The sequence below is a fragment of the Gossypium hirsutum genome, chromosome D12 (genome assembly GCF_007990345.1).
Source record: "Gossypium hirsutum isolate 1008001.06 chromosome D12, Gossypium_hirsutum_v2.1, whole genome shotgun sequence".
Classification (NCBI taxonomy): domain Eukaryota; kingdom Viridiplantae; phylum Streptophyta; class Magnoliopsida; order Malvales; family Malvaceae; genus Gossypium; species Gossypium hirsutum.
The window spans coordinates 58497293-58515425 of record NC_053448.1 but is presented as its reverse complement, the minus strand read 5'-3'; the positions used below and the strand labels follow the sequence as shown (position 1 = coordinate 58515425).

Genomic DNA, 18133 nt, shown 5'->3' with positions numbered 1-18133 from the left:
ATTGAAAAACATTTATTTTAATGTATTATATATATTTTTAAAAATTATATAAAAAATAATATAAAACAATTAACACGGAGTTTTAAAATTTTTATTAGAGCTAGGTTCGGGCCTAACAAACATGTCTTAAATTTTTGTTGGGTCTGACTCGGCCTATGGACACCTCTACTGTTAGCCCCCTTGGCTCCACTATTGCTCGAACCTCGAACTTGAATCCAAATTTGAACTTGACCCGAAACCTTTCAGGAGTTTTGATTCAAGTTTGGGGTTTGGGGTTCGAGGTTCTGAGAAAATTATTAAAATTATATGTCAATGGCTGAAAATTATTGAAATGTTATTTAATAATTGGGAAAGGATAGGGGGATAGATTTTGTGTAGGATGTTTGTTTTCAGAATCCAGATTGAAAAATTCACTTCCGAAAACAAAGAAATGGGGATAACATACATACAGTTTTGACCAGGTTTGTTCACTTATATTTTGCTTGCTTCTTGTTTCCGCAAGTGCTGACATAAAAAGCTATACAGAATATCTTTTATTTCCTAAACTGTCGTGAGAACCATATCTTTATTTTAAGAAAGCTACTTTCATATAATACATATTTTATGTATAAACTTTATAAAGAAAAAATAAAAGATGCAAAATTAAGCACCTTTCCCTTTAAATTTTCTATTTGTACCTACCACAACCACCCTTTGTAGTTTCCACCTGACACTTCCAAACACCTTCTTTCTCTCTTTCTTTCTGCTCTATCTGTTGTTTCTCTGTTAGTTTTTGTTTTTTTGGGTGTTTGTTAAAATCTGTATACCATTTTACCATAGAAATTAGAGAGGGAAAGTGATAGTGTATCAGTGGCTAAGTTAAAGGACTACGTGATGGGAGAGGAGGAAGCCAATAAAATGGAAGCCTCTGAACCCAAGGAGGACATGCAGCAGCAGCCACAGCCACAGCCACAGCCTGTTAAGGAAGAAGAGATGGAGAATGAAGATGAAGCAGGTGCAGAGAAGAAGAGTGTGATCATCCCTCTTCCTCAAAGTATGATTTTTTTCCCCTTGTTTCTCTCAGACTTCTAATTTGGTCATGGCAATCATTTAAAAAAAAAGAAGAGTATGCGGTTTTTTTTTTTTGAAGATGTTATTTGAACATATTTTGGAAGATAATATTGATTGCATGCGCTGTTGAAAAGAAAAAAAAGAAGAGGATCCAGTTTTGTTTAATCAAAATGTTACTCTGTTGTTTCCCCTGCTTTCTGTGCCAAGATACTGCATCTGCTAGACGAATTTGGTCATAAATATGCTATGGATTGCATGTCCTACCAAATTACTTGTAATTACTTTTATATGATTTATTTCCAGAAACACAACCCATCATATGTTTGTTTATTGAACTTAATAAGTCTGAATTGGAATGGGAAAAATTTTCAGCCAGTTTTTAGTTCCGAATCATAAAGGCTATCCCATGATTTTACATTATCTGACATGTTTTACATGGTTGAAAATGGCAGAAGTTGCAGCAGCAGAAACACCACCATCAGTTACAGAGAAAAGTCCAAACAACAGAGGTATATATGTATGTTGATTTAATTTCAATTTATTTGCAAAAATAATTGACTTTTATCATATCAATTATTTTTCAGATTCCGTGCTTGCTCGAGTTGAGACAGAAAAAAGACTAGCTTTAGTTAAAGCATGGGAGGAAAATGAGAAGGCAAAAATAGACAACAAGTAAGAGCCAGCCATACCCATCTCTAAAACTTTGTTCAAATACTTGTTTTTCAGGTTTAAAAAAGTAGGCAAAGGGACTAAATCAAAAGGTTACTTAAATTATCTGATAGAATGCCATACTTGATGCTAAATCAGGGCATATAAGAAGATATCTGCTATTGGATCATGGGAGAATACCAAGAAATCTGCTGTAGAAGCACAGCTAAAGAGCATTGAGGTAAAAAAAAAACATTACCCACATTGTTAACCCCAATGCACAAACAAGCTTGGATTACAAGTTCTATAGATTGTGGGTTCTTTTATTTAACCAAAGGGCTTTGTTATTTGATAGGAAAAACTGGAAAAGAAGAAGGAAGAATATGCAGAGAGAATGAAAAACAAAGTGGCTCAACTCCATAAACAAGCTGAAGAAAGAAGAGCGATGATCGAAGCCAAGAAAGGTGAAGATTTTCTCAAGATAGAGGAAACAGCAGCCAAGTTTCGTTCAACTGGATATACACCAAAGAAATTTCTTGGCTGTTTCGGTAGTTAACATCCTCAACTAATGTTTCATATATAGGACACATTTTTCTTCCTGGAATTTAGTTTGATTCTTTGCCTATGTTTTCTATTACTTTTCCCCTTGTTGGTTTGTAATTGTCAAAGACATTCTAATATTGGTTTTTAATCATTATCTATGTGTGTATATATACAAATATATGTTGTGGAATACATTAATTCCTATTTGAATATCACATCGCCATACACGTCAGTGTTGGAGTTATGATCCTGTTATAAAGGCAGTTGCAACTTGAGCTATAGCTCTAGTTTGATAACTATAACATGCTTGATTTCGTGTTGGCAATCTTTGATGTTGATCTATTGAAAAAAAATAAATAAATAAAACTCAAAATCGGTGGGAAAACTCTTATATATGACAGGCTTGACTTATGTAGTTCATGCAAGAGTGAGCTCTCATATTTTTGTTTAGTAAGAAATTATTTGAGAGCACATTTTTTTTAAATGAGTCACTTGATTTTATAGTTAAGGGTATAACTTGGTAGAGAGTGATGTAGATTTTAGTATGAATATGAAATTGCACTTAAATTATCTTCTGTTAGTGAATTAGCTCAAGTTACAGAATTTAAAGATAGTGAATTAGCTCAAGGGTGGATTGAGAACTAACTGGTACATTAGTCTTGGAGTAAGGAAAAAACCGGTGGACCTATGAATTGGTTGAATTGGACTAACTTTCTAGATAAACTCACAAATATAAATACAAACTGAATTGTCTAACCAATTTATTTTTATTAGTTTTGTTTGATGTTCCTCACCAATTACTTGTCACAATTGCAACTGAATCAATATCAGCAAACGTGACAAGTCATATATACATATACATATATTAAATCATGCTGGCACGTACAAAGGAGTGGATTATGTTAGATAACGTTGTGAACTTAAAATTAATATCTGGATCCGTCAATGAAAAACTTGGTCAGGAAATGGTTGCATCTCTGTCACTCAACATGAAACGTGGGCCTATTCTTAGAGCAATAGAAGCCTATATATTGCCAAAGGAGTTAGGGAAGGACCATTGATTGCGTATCCTTAATAAGCGTCGGGTCATGTATATTATTATATCCTCCACCATTTTTAAGGAGGAAAACAGTAGACAATTCTTTCCGAGTTCCTTCCCTATCTCACCTTTCTTCTGAGATAGCGACCGGAACTCGGTGTTTGTCTTCCCTTGAATCTATCTTCTCATCCTTTCTTTTCTAAAAGGAAGATGGCATTTAGTGGGACGATAGATAAATGCACGGTTTATGATAAGACTGTTCACTTCGTTGATTTATTAACTGCTGATGGGATTCCTTATCATAAGACCTGCTTCAAATGCACCCATTGCAATGGCTTACTCGTGGTATGTTTTGTAGTAGTTTTTACTTTGTCATAGGATTGCTGAATATGACAGTGATGAACTTTTTGTTCTTACAGATGAGCAACTATTGTTCAATGGAAGGAGTGCTTTATTGCAAGCCTCACTTTGAACAACTCTTCAAAGAAACTGGCACTTATACCAAGAATTTCCAATGTGAGATAGCCCCTTTTCCTTATAAACCATTTCTCTCTTGATCTTGGCTAACAATTATTATTCTTGTTTGTTTGTTTTTTCAGCCAAAAAATCCGACAAGCCAAATGGGCAGGTACTCGAATTGTCTCCCACCATTGCCTTAAAAACTTTTGTCATTTGCCATGTCAAGACTGATGTTCATTTTATTTTACTTGCAGACAAAGACTCCGAACAGACTTGCAGCCTTCTTCTCAGGCACACAAGATAAATGCGGAGTCTGTAACAAAACCGCGTACCCCTTAGAGAAGGTTTGCTTTTAGATTCTTGATCTGCCACCTTGAACAAAATTTTCATGTGCAAGGATGATACTACAATATTATAGATTGTGTATTGAAGATGAAAACGAGTGAAGAATATTTGTGTTAAAACAATAACAGGTGACAGTGGAGGGAGAAAACTACCACAAATCCTGCTTCAGGTGTTCACCAGGAGGTTGCTTGCTTACACCATCAACATATGCTGCAATGGATGGTATCCTTTACTGCAGGCATCACTTTGCTCAGCTGTTCATGGAGAAGGGATGCTACAGTCACCTTGCCAAGCAAGCCTGCATGAAGAAAAACTTGGCAGGATCTTCACCGGAGCAAAAGCCCGAAGATGCAGTCGAATCGGAAGATGATGCGAAACCAGAAGCAGAAGAAACAGAAGAAAAATCTGAAGAAGATGGTGCAGAAACCTAATAGTGGAATGCTCACTGAACGATCAGGGGATTTATCCGAAATGCGGTGCTTGACCTTGTTCTGTTGAAGTTCTTCCTATGGCTCCAAGGGTCTCCCCAGTTCTCCACCTTGCAAGCAAATTCAAGGTGTTGGTTCAAATTTATTGTGTCATTTGTCATTGGAAATGAGATGGGAAAAGGGAATCAAATTTGTAATGGGACTAAGGGCAGGGTGTTTGTGTTCAGACTTTCACCATTGCTTTGCTTTTGAAATCAGATTCCTATAGTTTTCCATTGCTTGAAATGTTTGTCTCAAATCTCTTGTAACACCTTTTTTGTTTAAAACACTAAATAAAACTTTTTGCTTCAAAATTTTAAAAATGGTTTTTATATGAAAATTAAAATATACAATTATTTTCCTTGTTTTTGTTAAACAATATTTGTAGATGAAACTTATATAAATACAAAAAAATCATTCTTATAAAAAAATATAAAATCTATTATCCTTATTCAAATCCATTTAAACTTTTTATTTTATTTCTCATATTTAGTAATATAAGCACAAAACTTGTTTTCATATTTGACATATATTTATTTTATTTGCCATTTTTATTTTAAAAAATATAAATATTTTTTAAATAAAAAAATAAAAAAATATATATTTTAAAAAACTAAACTAATATTTTACTTATAATAACATTTGATATTTAATTTTTATATTTTAATTTGACATAATTTGATTATCAAATTTTAGTTAGTCCAAGTAATTAACATTTTTATCTATTTTGATTAAAAATTGTGTTGATTTTTTTAATAAAAAATTAATTTGACATGATAAATTGAAATACGTGGGCTACCAAAATATTAAGGATGCTAATACTAACTAATGATGAGCTATTTTTTTAGTCATTATAATATGACAGTAAAATTGTAGTTTTGATCTCTATATCAGTTAGTCTAAATAGTTAGAATCCTTATCTATATCGGTTAAAATGATAACATGAATTTCTCTTAAAACCACTTTTCTAACACGGTATGTGTGCGCGCGCATAAAGTTGGAATGGATATTTTTAAGAAAAAAAATTGAACCCGACTTTTTACCAGAATAATTAATGACATCATGTAGAGGAACCAAATTATATCAAATTAAAGAATAAATATTAAACTCTAAATTTAAATATAATAGAGAGACCATAACCATTATTTGATTTAAAACAATCTATGTCTAACACAATCATTTGTTATTTGCTTTAATAAAAAATGATATTTTTTTTATAAAAAAAGTTGTTAATTTAATTGTAATAAATGGTTATATGCTTATTAGAAATAAATTGAGGATAGAAAATTACTAAATATATATATATATATGTATGTATACACATTACAAATGATAAAAAAATGTCTAAATGAAATTTATTAATATTTTATGATTGATATTAATTACTTTTGGTACATTTATTGTCTATAAAATTTTAAGAAAAAAATAAAAGGATTTGAAAAAAAATTCATACAATGTCTAAAATTATTTATATTTTTTTTTTCAAATTTTGAATAAGAGAATAAAAAACGTTTGAGTTCACGTTCTCTTATATTGATACGGTTCAACCAACTTAAAGAACTTATATTTAAACCTTCAGTTAACATTCGTTTTGTTTTGATCTATTGATAACATCTAATTATACTTTTTATGTAAAATAAAAAAAATAAAAAATTATGGAATCAGATAAGACCTGATCATAGGTCGGGCATATAGTCCGGCCCGAAGGCCTGCCCGAAATGTGGGAGGATTTAGGCAAAAATATAGGCTCGAAAAATAGGGTTGGATAAAAAATAAGGCCCGTTTAAAAACAGGTCAGGCCTCGGGTAAGGCATTTTTGGCTCGGCCCGAATTCACTAAAGGACAAAAAAAATCTGCTCTTTTTCTTTTTAAATGTTATTTTCTCCTTATTTTGCTACCATTTTACTATTATGTTGCTACTATTTTGTTATTATTGTTTGGATATTGTTTAAAACTTATTTTATTGTTAATTTTGTTATTATTTTATAGGCATTTGCTTGTTAAGTTTCATTTATCTTAGTGTTATTTAAGTCTACATATTTTTTAAAATTTATTTTCAATTTCTTGGGAAATATTTATTTTGATGTTTTTAGTATTTTGATGTATTATATATATTTAAAAATTATATAAAAAATAATACGGGCAGACCTGGTCGGGCCCGGGTTTTAGCATTTTTATCCAAGTCGAGATTGGGTAAAATTTTAGGCCCATTTTTTGGGCCGGACTGAACCCGAACCTAATAAATGAGCCTAAATTTTTAGTTGAGCCAGGCCTAAACTCGACTCGGCTCAACCCATAAGCACCTCTAAAGCATATCCCAAATTGAATTTAAGACCCTGCTAAAAAGTCTTTCAGGCTTATTTGTTACCATCCATGGAAGCCCGTGAATCTGGGTTGGGTTGCTCTTGCTCCATTGAGTTCAGGCCTCAAAATTAAATGGAATTTCATTCTAAAAATTTACATGGCCTCTAAACATGCCACGTGTTAGAGCCATTTCTCTTACGAAACTCCAGCAGAGTTGATCACACGTGGCGAAGTACTAGGGGATGTCAAATTGAACTGCCATGTGGGCATTATTACCTTAGTGATAGATAATGTTGCTCATATCATATCTTCTGCTTGCTTCATCCCACAGTTCAAAGTACTTTTTTTTTAATTATCCCTTCCACCAAGCCTCAAATTTCAATCCCAGGCTTCAAGGATCAACAATTTTGGCAATGCTAGACGACGCCGTTTGATGAGCTTGCTTTCACTTTGGCCCTACAAATGGACTCTTTATCTTGCGCCGCCGCAACCACCGCCGTCGGTGCTTCCTTCTCTGTCTACAAGTTTTCGTTGTTTCCTTCTGTAACATTGTCAAGAGTACGAGTGAAAAGAAGCTCGAAAAGGGTTTCTTTTAGGGTTTTTGCGCAGAAAGAAGAGCCAAAGCTTGACAAATGGGACCAAATGGAGCTCAAGTTTGGTCGTTTGCTTGGGGAAGACCCCAAACTCACCCTTGCCAAAGTACCCTTTTTCTCTTTCTCTTTTATTTTTATGTTTTTATGTTTTTATGCTTAATTTAGAGAAAATTTACTTTTTTTCTTTCTTTTTTGAAACACCCATATTTCTTATTGTTTGAATTTTCCTTTTTTATGACTTTTTTTAATGTTATTGCATTTCGGTTTTTTTCAGATAATGGGTAGAAAAGCAAATCCTGAAGCATCTTATATTGAAATTGAGAAATCATTTTATAAAAACAAGGGTCAAATAGTGGAAGTAGAAGAGGTCCCTTTTGATGTTGAAAAGAAATCAACTTCCACTTCTTCTGATGGTTTAAATTTAGTTCGTCCTGTTCCAAAGAAGGGAATCAAGTTTGAAACTGATGTTAAGCCTCCTGCATCTGAAATAAAGAGGCCAACTGTATCGGGTGAGAAGGCTATGGATAGTGCGAGAAAGAGTAAGCTTCCAAATGTTATATTGAGAAAACCAACTGTGGTTAATGAAGATGATGTAGAAGATAGGCCATCCAGGTTTAGGATGAAATCAAATTTGTCATTAAGAATGAGGAATGAAAAGGCAAAGGAACAATTTACTGATATGACTTTGTTGAGAAAGCCGGAACCGATGAGCGTTGATACAAGCATTGATGAGAAACAAGATTCTGATGATATTGTTGGGGTGGAGAAAGAGAAAGAAGTGGAGGACGGAATTGGTGATTTTACATTATTGAAAAAGCCTGAACAGTTAAGTGTCACTACAAAGATAGGTGAAGAAGTAGGGCAATTTGAGGATTTAGAAGTTGAGGCGGAAAGGTTTGAGGCAGAGATAGAAGCTCACATGCTGGCTAGTGCAACAAAGAGTAGTGTTGAAGAAGCATCAGAAGCGGGGCATGGTTTGATCCCCAAGAAACCAGAGATAGAGGATCACTCCTTAATTGGTAATGCACCATGTTATTTCATGAAGTTCCTTTTTTTTTTCAGTGTCAAGTTTTACTTTGGTGGATTCTTAACTACCCCTTATCTAGGAGATTAGAAACCCTTTAATGTGAAGCATTGAAGATTGTGTTTTTCTGCGTTTTTCAAGGAATGCAGTCAGCTGAGCGAAGTAATAGGGTGTCTACTGAGGAATCTGGCATCAGTCTCTCTATGGAAGCTGCACTACAGGGGAAGCCAAAAAGGTGCCAAATTTATTCTTAATGTTGGGACATTTCTTCTTTAGCTGGTGGAGTTGTGATTAACAAATACCTTTCTTATAGATTAGATCAAACCGTGAAAGAAACATCAGAATCCGGTAAAGCAGAAACTGCTCCTGTTCCCACCAATCTTGAAGATTATGGTGATCTCCCTTCTGTATCACCTCAGGAGGTCAGCTTACCGTAGTGTTTTCTCCCTAAGTTATTACTCCACGTTTCTGTAGCATCACTTTAGATGTCTGATCATTCCTGACATCTTGTACAATTGTAGGATAGTGATTGGAACAGGGTAGAAGATTTGCTTAAGACCGGACGAAAGGCAGAAGTGGAGTTAATAAGCTCTAGTACGAGAGGTTTTGCTGTAAGTGAAACTCTTCCTTCTATCATGTCTATTTGCAAAACATGCACTTTGTTTGTGACTTGTGATTTTATTGCATCATTATAGGTATCTTTTGGTTCTTTAATTGGATTTTTGCCTTACCGAAACCTGGCTGCTAAATGGAAGTTCTTAGCTTTCGAATCATGGTTGAGACAGAGGGGTTTAGACCCATCTGCTTATAAGCAGAACTTAGGAGTCATTGGAAGTTCTGATGCAATGAGCAAAAACTCTTCTCTAGATTCAACCTTAGATTCAGAAAACAACCAACAGTTTGAGGGAAAATTTTCACCGGATATGAAATTGGAAGATCTTTTGAGGATTTATGATCAAGAGAAGCTTAAATTCTTGACCTCATTTGTTGGTCAGGTTCGAAGATATTGATATATATATTTTAAATTGTTGTCTTTATTTCCATTTTGTTTACTGATATGCTTAGCATTTACAGAGAGTCAAAGTAAATGTGCTAATGGCTGACAGAAAGTTCAGAAAACTTATAGTTTCTCTGAGGCCAAAAGAAAAGGAAGAGTTAATAGAGAAAAAGAGAAATGTTATGGTGAGTAGCTATATTGTTTTAAAATATTTCCTTAAATACTTTACTTATGTTGCTCATCTTCTATGTTTTGTAATAAATTCTGCGAGTGTTGTCACTTTCTGCAGTAATACTTTCCAGAAAATTATATTTAAATCGTTTGTCGTTTCATATAGATGAGAACTTGAACAAGTGTTGGCAAACTAAAATCTTGACTGTGCTTAACTTGACAAAACAAGAAACTCTTCAAGCTCTTATGCCATTTTTTGTTGCAGGCCAAGCTTCGTGTTGGGGATGTTATAAAATGTTGCATCAAGAAAATAACTTATTTTGGTATATTTGTGGAGGTAAACAATTTCTCAGCATTGTTACAATATGTTAACAATTAGTATACTAAATGCTCTTTCAGAAGAGAAGTGGCGGTTATTTGCTCCTTTCTGTTGGTTTTTCCTTTGAACATACACTTCCTTAGCATGAAGCCACAACATCCATGCCAGTTAGACTAGAAATCATTAAATGTATTCTCCCCCCCCCCCCTTCAAATTGTGATTTAGTTGTACTTTATAGGTTGAAGGCGTGCCTGCTTTGATTCACCAGACGGAAGTATCATGGGATGCCACCTTGGATCCTTTGTCACATTTCAAAATTGGTCAGGTATTTGAGTTTACTGGCAGATTAGTCCAATTTTTTAGGGAATGAATGATAAATAAGCAGGACCTGGAAGGGTTAAAAGCCTTATGATCTTTCATGTCTTGCTTTTACTTGTGTTTCATCATGATGCTTTGTTTATCTGAAACTCCATGAAGCTATTTATTTGTAGGCCATGAATATAATTTTCAAGTGATCTTCATGATTTCAGATTGTCGAGGCCAAAGTCCACCAATTGGATTTCACACTTGACCGTATATTTTTATCATTGAAGGAGATAACGGTAATCAACAAGCAACTCGGTTCTTGAATTTTAAAATTTTCTCAGTTGTTTTAGGCCACGATTTTCAATATGTTGTGATCCTCTTTTTTCTCTTTTCACACGACAGCCAGATCCACTGGTTGAGGCCTTGGAGTCTGTGGTTGGTGATCATGATAACTTAGATGGAAGATTACAAGCAGCACAAGCAGACACTGAGGTTTTTGTTTAGACCCTGTGACAAATGTTTCTTATCTTCTATGTTGTCATTTTTGTACTCGCATTTGGCATGGTTTATCCTCACACACTGATGTTAAATGTTGACAGTGGCCTGATGTGGAATCACTTATCAAAGAATTGGAACAGATTGAAGGAATTCAGTCAGTTTCAAAGGGCCGATTTTTCTTGAGCCCTGGTTTGGCGCCAACATTCCAGGTATGATAGCTTCAACATATCAACTACATGCGGTAGGCTAAAGTTGGTGAAAATTGAATAGGACTGTTAGAAAAAATCTCATACATGACTGTGCCATCTTTTAGGTGCCAAAAGTTTTGCTATATTTCAAATCTAGGCGTATGCACTTCATAATATAATCCTCAATTGGTTAGGTTATGGCAATGAAACTATTTACTTGAAACTTTTCTTACAAGTATTTAAGAAATTGGTCAGTTTCTTTTTTTATTCGGATTTGATTTGAGAATTATCTGCTTTCTGATCTATCTTTTGGTGCAGATTTATATGGCATCCATGTTTGAGAATCAATACAAGTTACTTGCTCGATCCGGAAACAAAGTACAAGAGGTAAGGTTGATATTACAGTTCTGTCACATGCTCACACCCTCATTTTTTACGACGCACTTACACTGGGATAAGGGGGAAAAAAAAGGATTTCCAAAAAGGAAATATGAATGTAAAAAGGCTTTTGAGGATCTTCTGTGAATTTTTTCCTCCCATTTCATTAGATGTCTATTATCTTAAGACAACCTATATACAACCTTATTATCATGTCTGAAATACAGTAAACAAGGCAGACATGGATGACAAATCTTGTATTTTTGGCAGGTGATTGTTGAAACGACATTGGATAAGGAAGAGATTAAATCCACAATACAATCATGCACAAATAGAGTGGTGTAGGGTTCTTTTTCATCTTATCAGGACATTCTTGACCGAATTTGGAACTCCTTTGATCCCGAAAGTCGCTTTCAAAGGGTGATAAGAGAGCGAAGTGAAAGTCTGAAACCATGGGGAGACTTAGTGTTGGGGGGATTGGATTCTCTTCTCTTGTGCACCCCACTTACAATGGCAACTATTATAATCATGTTGCATCACAAAATATATAAGCTGTGTATCTTCCTTTCAAAAGAATTTTATATGTTTCATACACCAACTTTCATAAACATTGGATTAATGATCGAATTTATCACTGTAAACTGCCACTTCTAATGTTTATATAGTTTTTCTTAAAGACTTTGCAAGTTAAATTTTAGTTTATTGTGGTAAACACTTTCTTTTATACGAGATCCGTTAGGGGGGCTAGGCTGACAACCAGCCACAAATAAGCTTACAAATCACGTAAGATACAACTTGACATTATTTATTTTTTTGTTTGTACTCTTTTATTATAATGAATGATGAATTTCATTAGTGATTGAGGGAGGAGTATGTTTAACTCATTTAAAATTATCAGAAATAAATATTATTTAAATGATCGATGGGTGACATTACATGGTCCACAAATTCTTTTAAGCAATTTCCATTTGGGTTTACGTTAAACAGCAAACGTCGTCGTTTCCTCATGCAAGATATTGAAATGAACCAATATTTAAAACCAAAATTCCAATTTCTGTCTTAAACCCTAAACCCCAGCCATGTTCTCAGCGGTGCTCCTCCTACGCTCCAAAACCCATTCGATTCTCCGAACTCAAATTTTCACCCGAGCCATGGGAGGCGGTCCTCGGACCTTCCCCGGCGGCTTGAACAAGTGGCAATGGAAGCGCCTCCACGAGAAAAAAGCCAAGGAGAAAGAGAAAAGACTCCTCGACCAAGAGAAGCAACTTTACCAAGCCAGAATCCGATCCCAAATCCGCGCCAAACTAGCCGGGAGACCCGACCCGAGTTGCGATCCAACACAATATAGCCCCATGAGCCCCAACGACCACATCAAAGCCCTGGCTGATCGGTTCATGAAAGAAGGGGCGGAGGACTTGTGGAACGAACACGACGGTCCGTTGAACTCAGAGGAACAAGAACGGCCACGATCCTTTGAAACGGCTAGAAATCCACGGTCAGGATTAATTCATTCGCCGCTTAATATAAAGAAACTGCTATCTGATAGTCGAAGAGAAAATGAGAAACCAAGCGGTGTAAATAATAGTCAATTTATTAAGAGTAGGAGCTATTCAGTTCAGGATAACGGAAAATTCAAGGTAAACGAGAGTTCTTTTGCTGGGATTCAGTCATATTTCGGTTCAAAGGATGAGTATTTGAAGCATTCAGGGCGTAATAATATATCTCGGGTGAGGCTTGGGAAGAATGAGACTTCTTCTAATCAACATGAATCTGATTCCGTGTCGGATAATAATTCATTGAAGCGTTTTGGGCCTGGTGGCAAAGGCGAGAAGGTGAGTTTTCAGAATAATGGGAAGTTTATAAAGAGTAGGAACCGTATGGAGAGGACGAGGTTTAGGAGGAACGAGAGCTCATCGAGTGATGATGAATCGGATTTGGAATTGGAAGATGAAGTGGAAGGTGTTGGGGGTTGGAGGGATGTTAAGAAGTCAGGGAGTAGTGCATCGTTGGGAAAGTATGATGTGAAGATGAAACGGAGAGTTCCGTTGAAGGAACTAGAGAAGGAGATGGATTTTTCGGAGCAAGTGCAGTTGCTTAGGCAGGAGTTGGAAAAGAAGAAGTTGGCTGAAATTGAAAAGAAAATGGGGGAGGGAGAACCAATTTATAGTAAAAAAAGGTAAGCTAAGATGTTGGAATGCTTTAGCTATAGATGTATTTATGGTTTGTTTTGGTGATTAGAAAATAGGTGAATCTTTGTTTTTTTTTGGTTTTACAGATTTGATGAATGTGGTATATCCCCATGGACAGTCAAGGCACTTTCTGCAGCGGGATATTTTCTGATGACTCGAGTACAGGAGGCAACACTTTCTGTTTGCCTTGAGGGTGTGTTATTGCATTTTGGCTGTTGTGTGATTCTGTATCATTTTCATTGAATTTACTGTGTTATTCCATGAATCCTTTACAAGCTTGCTCTGCTTTTCAGTTTTACGTTTGTTATAGAGTTATAGTAAGTTGTTCATTCTCTGTGCCTTGGTAGCCTTTAATGCAACTAGTAACATCTGCTGGGTTAGTAAAATTGATGTAGAAGTTTCTAAATTGTCAAGAACATATCACATTTTGGAAGCTCAACGTGTGACATGATATATTAGAGTCACTAGATGTGTAGAAGATGTGAAATTAGGTATTACATAAATGTCATTTGCTGAAGGCAGACAAAACATAGGAATTTGAAGATAAGGGAAATAAAAATTTATCATTACAAGTTATCACCATTGCTTATATGCCTCGGTAGACTGTTCTATTCTTGCATGAGATGTCACTCTCCTTTGCATAGAAAAGTTCTCTGTGTGGGTAGGGCTCTCCCTATAGTTCCAGTAAATTGTTTTCTTTAAATCTGTTGCTAGTCATATCGTATTTCTTTAAACATTTTCTGACTTGTTTGAGACTAGTCAAACATTCTAAATGACAATTCTCATTCTAATGTGAAGCAGGCAAAGATGCTTTGGTCAAAGCTAAAACTGGCACAGGAAAGACTGCAGCTTTTCTGGTACACTACCAGTCCTTAGTTGTAATTCGTGATCTTGTAGATTATTGTTGCTCCTTCAAATTCTTCTGTTAAAGACAAACAGCTTCCTGCAATTGAAACAGTTTTGAAGGCCGCTAGTACTAGTACCGTTCAGCGGGTGCCTCCGGTTTTTGTTCTCATTCTTTGCCCCACAAGAGAACTTGCAAGTCAGCTAGCTGCAGAAGCAAATGCTCTGTTGAAGTATCATAATGGCATAGGAGTCCAGACTCTAGTTGGAGGTACGCGTTTCAAAGTTGATCAGAAACGTCTCGAATCAGAACCATGCCAGGTTAGCCTATGTTTTAGGCTTGGCAATTCTTTTAGCATTGTAAATGTTTCTAGAATCTTCTGCATCCTAATATTAGAAGATAAGCCTTTTCCAATTTTCCGGGTTAAAACTTTCCTCAGATAATTGTTGCAACACCTGGGAGATTGCTGGATCATGTTGAGAACAAGTCTACCTTGTCTGTGCGATTGATGGGTTTGAAAATGCTTATACTTGATGAATCTGACCACTTATTAGACTTGGGATTTCGGAAAGATGTTGAGAAAATTGTTGATTGTTTGCCCCGTCAAAGGCAGTCATTGTTGTTTTCTGCAACAATTCCAAAAGAGGTTGGATTGCTCATCAACCTTATTTTTTGTTGTAGACAAGGCTGATTTCCTTATATGAATCAACTCAGATCTAAATTGTGCTTGATTATGCAGGTTCGTCGTATATCTCAGCTTGTTTTGAAGAGGGAACATGCTTTCATTGATACAGTGGGTCTAGGCTGTGTAGAAACTCATGACAAGGTATGAATGGGAATAATTGCACACATTTACTTTAAGGAAATACAATCAGCTTCATGCTTCTTTGTAAACAACGAATTTAGAATTTAAGTACTTCAAACAATTTCATTTATTAAATGAAAATTTTTGAAGTCTCTGTGGTGAAATTAAAATGGATGTTAAAATTTGTATTAAATGTATAGGCAACAGTGACCTTATCTGCAGAATTTTCCTTATTGACTGCAGGTTAAGCAATCTATTCTTGTTGCACCACATGAATTGCATTTTCAGATAGTTCACCAGCTTTTAAAGAAGCATATATCTGTAGCACCCGAGTACAAGGTAAAATGTTTTACATCTGGATTTTGGTACTTGCAGAAATTTCTTGAGAGCTAACTATTCTAGCACTCAGGTCATTGTTTTCTGTACAACTGGGATGGTAACATCACTGATGTATTTGCTTCTTCGAGAAATGAAAATGAATGTCAGGGAGATCCATTCCAGAAAACCTCAAATTTACCGAACTCGTATCTCTGATGAATTCAGGGACTCTAAGAGGCTAATTCTTGTTACATCTGATGTTTCGGCACGAGGAATGGATTATCCTGATGTCACTTTGGTTATTCAGGTACCTTTGAACCTAAAACTCAAGCATGTCATTGGCTTATTAAGCAGTTCAGCACATATGCCTGCATTAATAGTTTAATACATTGAACCATGATGAAAAACCCTGCAAACGATAAGATCTCTTGCAGCTGTTGAGCTACCTATATGGTTTATGATAACTGCTGAAAGTTGAGAAACTTGCTGGTTGTCAAATACATATCTTGTATCTTGTTTTGTATCCCTCTATTTTTTTTAATAGTGATATGTATAAATTTTTTTATTACTACCAGGTGGGAATTCCTTCTGACCGAGAGCAATATATACACCGACTAGGAAGGACAGGACGGGAAGGCAAGGATGGAGAAGGTATCTTATTGATAGCTCCATGGGAAGAGTATTTCTTGGATGAAATTAAGGACTTGCCTCTTGAGAAAATCTCTTTACCAGATATGGATCCAGATGTCAAACAGAAGGTCTGCATCTAAACTCAATAAGTATTGCTCTTCATGCTTCTATCAGAAGGATTTTCTTTATAGGTTGATGCCATGGTTTTTGAAAATATATTGGTTTTTTAATCTACCAGTTTCGGTGAATATTGCATTGATATCTCAATTTCATTTAAAAAAATGGGATGTGTGTGTGTCTAATGATTCTTTCATTAGTGTCTGTTACAAAAAGTTTGTAATGCATTGGAATGTTGTTGCAGTTGGAGTTTTCAATGGCAAAGATTGATGGGAATGTCAAAGAAGCAGCATATCATGCTTGGCTTGGTTATTATAACTCGATCAGAGAAATTGGGCGGGATAAAACTACACTTGTTGATCTGGCCAACCAGTTTTCCCAATCAATTGGCTTGCAAAGACCTCCATCTCTCTTCAGGAAGACCGCTTTAAAAATGGGTTTGAAAGATATACCTGGAATTCGAATCAGAAAATAGCAGTAATCAAACTAGATTTATGCAAATGGTTGAGGGTGAAGATTGCAGACCAAGAACACAGACAACAGTTACTGTCTGGATACTGGTACGAGGAACATACGAGACTAACTCTTGCCTCTTTTCCCTCTTGGTACGACTTTCTTCTCACATTTGTACTTGCACTGAACACTCAATCCATTGGATTCTTTATTTTGTGCATCAAAAAGTTAATTTCTGCTTATAATTAGTCATAGTGAATCTTTAAAATTTTAAAAAGTCATTAGCTTTGGGAGATAATAGTATTTGATAATATAATTGATAACCCTAATCTGAAACGTTGTTCCTCAAGATCATCATCAACCTTAATAGGTACTCACAGGATCATTTGGGAAGTCAATGTCTTACTGAGAGTCAAAATTTGATAGTAGCCAAATATTAACTTACCGGCAATGTTTATATAAACTTTGTGCTTGCTGTAATATACCATTTAAGAGCTCAAATTAAGCAGCACGTAATAAGTAGACATTGCGTGTAAAAGACTCCAAATGATTAAAAAATATATATATAACTAGAAAATAATACAAATACATTCAAAATTTATGTAACATGGAACTTATAGAAAAATTATAGTGAGTTCATAATATCTTCATCCGTTCATTATTATGCGTTGTATGTTGGATCCATGACAAATTTTTGGCATGAATTTCTTAAAGGGGAATGGGAAAGTAGAATCTCCGACCAATTATTTTTATGGAAAGAAGACTTTCCTTAGCTGTCTTTAAACGCAACCTATCAATGTTGTTTGTAATCCCACATGAGATTGGCATAATCCAAGTGGATCTGATCTAATAATGGGTCTGTCAGAGGTTGGTGTTGACATTTACATAAGCCATGTGCTTTATACCGCTCTTAATATTCTCCGGCTGGTATCTCTTTATTAATATCTATTTTGTTATTAATATGCAAATCCCACTGAATTTGGTTCCCAAGTCAAAGTTACATCTGACTTAATTTAAAAAATAAAAATATATCATTATAATTATATAAGTAATTTATTTTTTAAAAAATAAAATATATATATCTGACTTCTTTGTTTTTATATTTTGACCACTTAAATTTAAAAAATTATAAAATTGTTATTAAATTATTTAAAAAAATTTAAAAAATTATAAAATTGTTATTAAATTATTCAAAAAAATTTATAGTAAAATGCTGTTGAATAGTTTTTTTCCCACATCGGTTGCATCAATTAAAGTTCTCTTTCCTCTTCTTTTCTATGGTTAAATTTTTTTATAAAATAATTTTGGATGTCACAAATATGCAAATCAAAATTAAAACAGTTTTCTTCTCCAATCTTTGACATTAATCTTCAGATTAACTTGGATCTTGATGCACTAAGGTAAATTCACCTATCAATTAATAATATAGTTATGGTGAGTAAAGATAT

At 34.8% G+C, this 18133-nt stretch overlaps 4 protein-coding genes across 5 annotated transcripts; all 4 read left to right on the top strand.

Moving 5' to 3' along the window:
• Positions 1–382: 382 nt before the first annotated feature.
• LOC107947012 (remorin 1.4) lies at positions 383–2433 on the top strand. The gene is made up of 5 exons (XM_016881531.2): positions 383–1033; positions 1503–1559; positions 1635–1722; positions 1858–1939; positions 2054–2433. The coding sequence occupies exons 1-5, from the start codon at positions 874–876 to the stop codon at positions 2252–2254; spliced, it is 588 nt and encodes a 195-aa protein (XP_016737020.1). The 5' UTR covers positions 383–873; the 3' UTR covers positions 2255–2433.
• Positions 2434–3302: 869 nt separating this feature from the next.
• On the top strand, positions 3303–4874 carry LOC121224328 (LIM domain-containing protein WLIM2b). Its single transcript, XM_041107434.1, has 5 exons — positions 3303–3625; positions 3700–3796; positions 3880–3908; positions 3994–4083; positions 4213–4874. Exons 1-5 carry the CDS (start codon positions 3491–3493, stop codon positions 4513–4515), a joined length of 654 nt encoding a protein of 217 aa, XP_040963368.1. The 5' UTR covers positions 3303–3490; the 3' UTR covers positions 4516–4874.
• Positions 4875–7081: 2207 nt separating this feature from the next.
• LOC107947010 (uncharacterized) lies at positions 7082–12005 on the top strand. Its single transcript, XM_016881529.2, has 14 exons — positions 7082–7554; positions 7723–8467; positions 8614–8707; positions 8786–8894; positions 8994–9083; positions 9168–9467; positions 9547–9654; positions 9906–9977; positions 10198–10284; positions 10490–10561; positions 10668–10757; positions 10865–10972; positions 11270–11338; positions 11600–12005. Exons 1-14 carry the CDS (start codon positions 7318–7320, stop codon positions 11672–11674), a joined length of 2256 nt encoding a protein of 751 aa, XP_016737018.2. The 5' UTR covers positions 7082–7317; the 3' UTR covers positions 11675–12005.
• Positions 12006–12380: 375 nt separating this feature from the next.
• Positions 12381–16896, top strand: LOC107947009 (probable DEAD-box ATP-dependent RNA helicase 48). 2 transcript variants are annotated; one of them, XM_016881528.2, is made up of 10 exons: positions 12381–13505; positions 13605–13711; positions 14320–14375; positions 14458–14682; positions 14802–15008; positions 15102–15188; positions 15411–15506; positions 15577–15792; positions 16061–16243; positions 16477–16896. In XM_016881528.2, the coding sequence occupies exons 1-10, from the start codon at positions 12409–12411 to the stop codon at positions 16705–16707; spliced, it is 2505 nt and encodes an 834-aa protein (XP_016737017.2). In that variant the 5' UTR covers positions 12381–12408; the 3' UTR covers positions 16708–16896. The 2 variants fall into 2 exon arrangements, with proteins under 2 accessions (XP_016737017.2, XP_016737015.2); XM_016881526.2 differs by having other exon boundaries at positions 14317–14375.
• The last annotated feature ends 1237 nt before the right edge of the window (positions 16897–18133 follow it).